Source organism: Sardina pilchardus, chromosome 21 (genome assembly GCF_963854185.1).
Source record: "Sardina pilchardus chromosome 21, fSarPil1.1, whole genome shotgun sequence".
Classification (NCBI taxonomy): domain Eukaryota; kingdom Metazoa; phylum Chordata; class Actinopteri; order Clupeiformes; family Clupeidae; genus Sardina; species Sardina pilchardus.
The window spans coordinates 7,949,358-7,954,357 of NC_085014.1; the positions used below are offsets into that span (position 1 = coordinate 7,949,358).

At 47.5% G+C, this 5,000-nt stretch overlaps 1 protein-coding gene across 1 annotated transcript in view; it reads right to left on the minus strand.

Annotated features, from left to right (window-relative positions):
- tjp1a (tight junction protein 1a) overlaps positions 1–5,000 on the minus strand; it is a 174,845-nt gene that overhangs the window by 12,025 nt on the left and 157,820 nt on the right. The window contains exons 21-22 of the mRNA XM_062523862.1: positions 4,949–5,000; positions 1,575–1,871 (exon numbers count right to left, since the gene is read on the minus strand). The exon at positions 4,949–5,000 is cut by the window's right edge and continues 353 nt beyond it. Of these exons, the coding sequence (XP_062379846.1) occupies positions 1,575–1,871; positions 4,949–5,000 (349 nt within the window). The remainder of the gene's footprint in view (positions 1–1,574; positions 1,872–4,948) is intronic.

Here is a 5,000-nt window from a genome sequence, read left to right on the forward strand (position 1 = left end):
TCTGAGATCCGGCGCACTCTCTCTCTCTCTCTCTCACACACACACACACACACACACACACACACACACACACACACACACACACACACACACACACACACACACACACACACACACACACACACAGAGCAGAAAGGACAGGGAGCACTACAGCAGGTGGGTTGCAGCCTGAAGAAGCAAAAACAAGGAGGAGAAGGAACAGAGACACCAGAACAAAACCTGCACCAAAGAAATGACCCAACGGCAAATAAGGAGGACGGGATGACCACCACCACCAGCACCACTGACCCAGCGCCCAACTGGACAGCTGGCCTCCACAGCGGAGGAGCAGTGGACTCAAGTTACTGTACGTGACGTTTGAAAAGTAGCCCTTTAAACAGACAACAAAGTCATCCTCCAAGCCTCGCAAACAAACAAGTCATTGGGTGTGGGAAGGGGCTTCCATTGGGGTAGGCTACCTTTCAAAGTCAGTAAAGCAGCGTAAAAATACACACACACACACACACACACACACAAATGACCCAAATATATATTTTTCTCTCCCAAGCAATGACCTTTACCAACGACAGGCTGAGAACCAATGCTACCTGTTCAGTCCACTTCAACTCTGCCGTTAACACTAGCAACATCTCTCGTCGCACACACACACACACACACACACACTCAGAGACACCGTGGCTGAAACGCTCGCATCGTGCAGAGAGGTCAACGTCAACGTCCACTAAGAATGCCCGCACCAGCGGCACCATAGTCTGAGTAGGGCAAATGGGGGTATTCTTTGTGGACCGAAGGTGAATTGGTTGTGTGTGTGTGTGTGTGTGTGTGTGTGTGTGTGTGTGTGAGTGTGTGTGTGTGTGTGTGTGTGTGTGTGTGTGTTGAGATGCAGTCGTTTCAGGCTGATGTGGCCAAGTGATATTAAAACACAGCACTGGAAGAGAGACTGAAAGAATGAAAGGAAGAAGAGAAGGAAACTGAAGGAGGACAAAAGGTCGAAGGTCACTCTGCAAGAGCCGTGCAGGAGGAGGAAACAACAGTGGCGGGACGGCGAGCGTCACACACACACACAGCGGCCTCAGACATCTGTTTACCAGTGTTGCTTCCTCAGTACACACACACACACACACACACACACACATAAACATCATAAAAACACACACAGACACACAGACACACAGACAAAGAGACACACAAACACATACACATACACAGACACAAACAAAGACACAAACACAGACACAGACACAGACACAGACACAGGCACAGACACAGACACAGACACAGACACAGACACAGACACACACAAGCACAGACACATAGACACACACACACACACACACACACACATAAATATATAAACACACACACATACACCCACACACACACACTCCTAGAGGCACACAGCCGGGTAGCACGCATGCAGTAGCTAGAGAAGCACGTAGCCAATCACACGCAGGCAGACGGCGGAGCTGGTGGGGGGGCAGGGCAGAGAGTGGAGGAGGGGGTATTTGAGGGGGGGGCAGAGCGGGCGAGGACCCGAGTCGAGCCGAACTGGACCCCCATCCAGGACGAGGTACCTTTGGTTCCGACCCGGGCGTCCCGGGTTGGGCGGCCTCGTAAGACGGGGGTGGGGCTAGCTCTGGGACAGGGCTGCTCCTGATTGGCCCAGCCTCGGGGAGGGCGGGGCTGGAGCTGGAGTTGGAGGTGGCGGGTGGGGGGGGTTCGGTGGAGGAGGTGGAGGGGGGTTCCGGGGTGGCGGTCGCGGTGGCGGCGCTTGGAGAGTGTCGAGCTGTAGGGGGCTCCACCACTGGTACTGGTACTGGTACTGGTACTGGTACTGGTACCGGGGACGCAGCAGCAGCAGCCTCTGCTGTCTGTGGACGGGTCAAAGACGTTTAAAACACACAACTTGGCACACACACACACACACACACATACATACACACACACAGATAAACACATAGACACACACACATGGAACCTGCACAAGTCTTACACCCTTGAACCATTGAAAACATTTGCGATGACACACACGATCGATGTTATGGTGTGAAACTCTACAGCACAGGATGAAACATTCGTGTAACCCTGACCCAACACACACACATCACGGGCCACACCACATCCACACTGAGGCCCACACTCCCCCACAGTTGTAGAGCACATGACCAGACACCAAACCAGACACAATGGACGTCTGTGCTCTCTGGCCGCAACGCAGCTGGTGCTGCCCACACACCAAATGTACGACTCTAACGGAGTATAGGGCTGTAACGATCTGATTCTGCGCATCGGAACCAAAATCGTGACACTCCAGGAACCTGTGTCGTGGTGTGAGAAGGCTGAATTTTACCGGCTACGTTGTCCGAAAATAACTAAATAAATAGTAGTTTCATAGCTCTCGTAGCTTTCATTGTAGACTATGTGTGCAACTTTACCAAACAGTATAGAAGTACTCTGTCTCGTGCTCAATGATCATAGAAGACGACTAGCTAAATTACTATTAAATTAGCTAGTTAGCATGCTGTTCATGTTTAAAACTCGTGCAATTTGACTGATCATCTCAATACCAGCATTTTTCAAGCCTCAAAAGGGCCTGTCTCAAAGAGAATAAGTAATGCCTGGAAACTTAAACACATTTGGGGAAACTGAACAGTCCAACTACTACAGACTATGATAAGTTAGCCACTTATGCTACTGTGTTTACAAAAATCGAGGTTTGTATCGAACCATGTGTCAAAAATCGTGACTTGTGAGTTTGGTGTATCGTTACAGCCCTAACTGAGAACGTCCAGATCTTTCCTCAGCCTATGCATCTTCAGCATACAAGCACACAACAGAGCGGCTTCACACACTCCCCACAGCTCCCACGCTTGACACCGTCACAACAACACACACACACACACACACACACACACCAGACACTCCGCTGCTGTCCTACAGCAGTAAGATACACACACTAAATGGACGCAGTATTCCGCTGCATATGGAGCACACATTATGTTCAAGCACTTTCTTGTTATCCTCTTTTGGCAGCTCTTGCACTTTGTAAAGACTTACAGCGGGACAAGAGTTTTGGTTGATAATATAGTTTGCTTGGTCTTTAATATAGCAGGTTACACACAACCTTTCATATATCTAGTATATTTAACGATATTTCTTAATCCAGCACATCAGAAGAGTTGTATATATCATGTCGGCCCAGGGGAACCAGATAAATACCATTACAGCAGTACGATTTTACACAGAGATTAACCATCATGCACGGTGATACATTCTGGTACAACTTCAGTTGGAATCAAAAGAACAACAACAACAACAGCTAGCACAGACCACACACAGCGATAGATCTGATGCACATCTGGCCCACACCTGGCCCTGATCCCTACCAAAACCAGTCTAAACCAGGTCCAAAACCAGGCCAAAACCAGTCTAAAGGGCCGCTCCCACCAAGAACTATAACTATAATGATAACTATAAACAAATATTGCTCTCGTTAATATGAATGATGACATAACACATAAACTATAACGATTAACAACATGAAGTACGATATCATTGGGGATCACTTTCAGACCAATTTTGATAATGATAAAAAGCTAACAGCCAATCAGAGCCCAACATAGTTCAGGCATCACATTCATTAACACGAGGAGATACTATTTTTATCGTTGGTCGGCGTGGACACATTTATCGTTATGGTTATAGTTATCTTTATCGTTATCATTCTTGGTGTGAATGCAGCTTAAATCAGGTCCAAAACCAGGCCAAAACCAGTCTAAAACCATGCCAAACCTGATCTAAAACCAGGCCAAAAAGTGGTCCAAAATTAGGCCAAAACCAGACCAAAACCAGGCCAAAACCGGTCTAAAACCAGGCCAAAATCAGCCACAAAAAAACAGGTCAAATCCAGGCTACAGCCGGAGGAAAAGCAGGCTAGATGCAGTCCAGACGTAGGCCAGACCGGGGCCAGATGAGGGCCAAATCTACTCAGCGTGTCCCGCTACAGGCAGCGTAGCATCTCACACAGGCACTGGGGGGATATTCATAGTAACATCGACATCATCGGGAGTAATTAACAACAGCAACCACCACACACCACAGCAGTTGTTATGGTTACTTAGGCATTCAGTTACGTAGCATAGAATATTTCCTTTTTTTTGGCTTTGGATAGTATTACCTGCTTCTTCTTATATACGTAGCTTTAATAAAATAAACAGTCATATACACACACCACACACACACACACACACACACACCTACATGCACGCACACACACACGCACACACACACACACATACACATACACACAGTCACAACAACAATAAATACTTGGCAGAGATTATCATAGTCATTTCAATATTGACTTTCCCATATAATATCATATGTAATCTAGGATAGACAGTCTAGAGGTATAATATCATGTGTAATCTAGGATAGACAGTCTAGAGGTATATAATATCATGTGTAATCTAGAATAGACAGTCTTCTAGAGGTATATCATAACTAGACGTGTGCTTTGCCTCCTCTCCTCATCCTTGCGCAATAAAGGGATAATAACACTGAGTGCTGTTCTTCTCTTCTCTTAATAGCACCTCCATACCATTTGTTTGTTGTTTGTTTGTTTGTTTGTTTGTTTGTTTGTTTGTTAGTACGGTCAATAGCACCTCCAGTGAGCTCGCTCCAGGCTACACAACCTCCTACACAACTCCGATCGCTACACCTCTCCTGACAGTAGGGCTTCCAGATTAGTAGAGTTAGCTTATTCTTTTTTTGTACTTGCTCTGATTTGTTGTTTTGTTAGTACGTTTGGTGTTTGTTTTGTTTTGATTGGTTTGGTTTGCTCGTGTTGTGGGCGGGTGTGCGGTCAGTAGCGCTTCCAGAACACCTTGCGCACGCACACGACCGCCTCCAGGCAGCAGGGCAGGCGGACGGCGCGCAGGAACGCTACCTGGGGAACGGGGCCCTTGAAGCCGGCCGGCTCGATGCTGCCCAGCGACGCG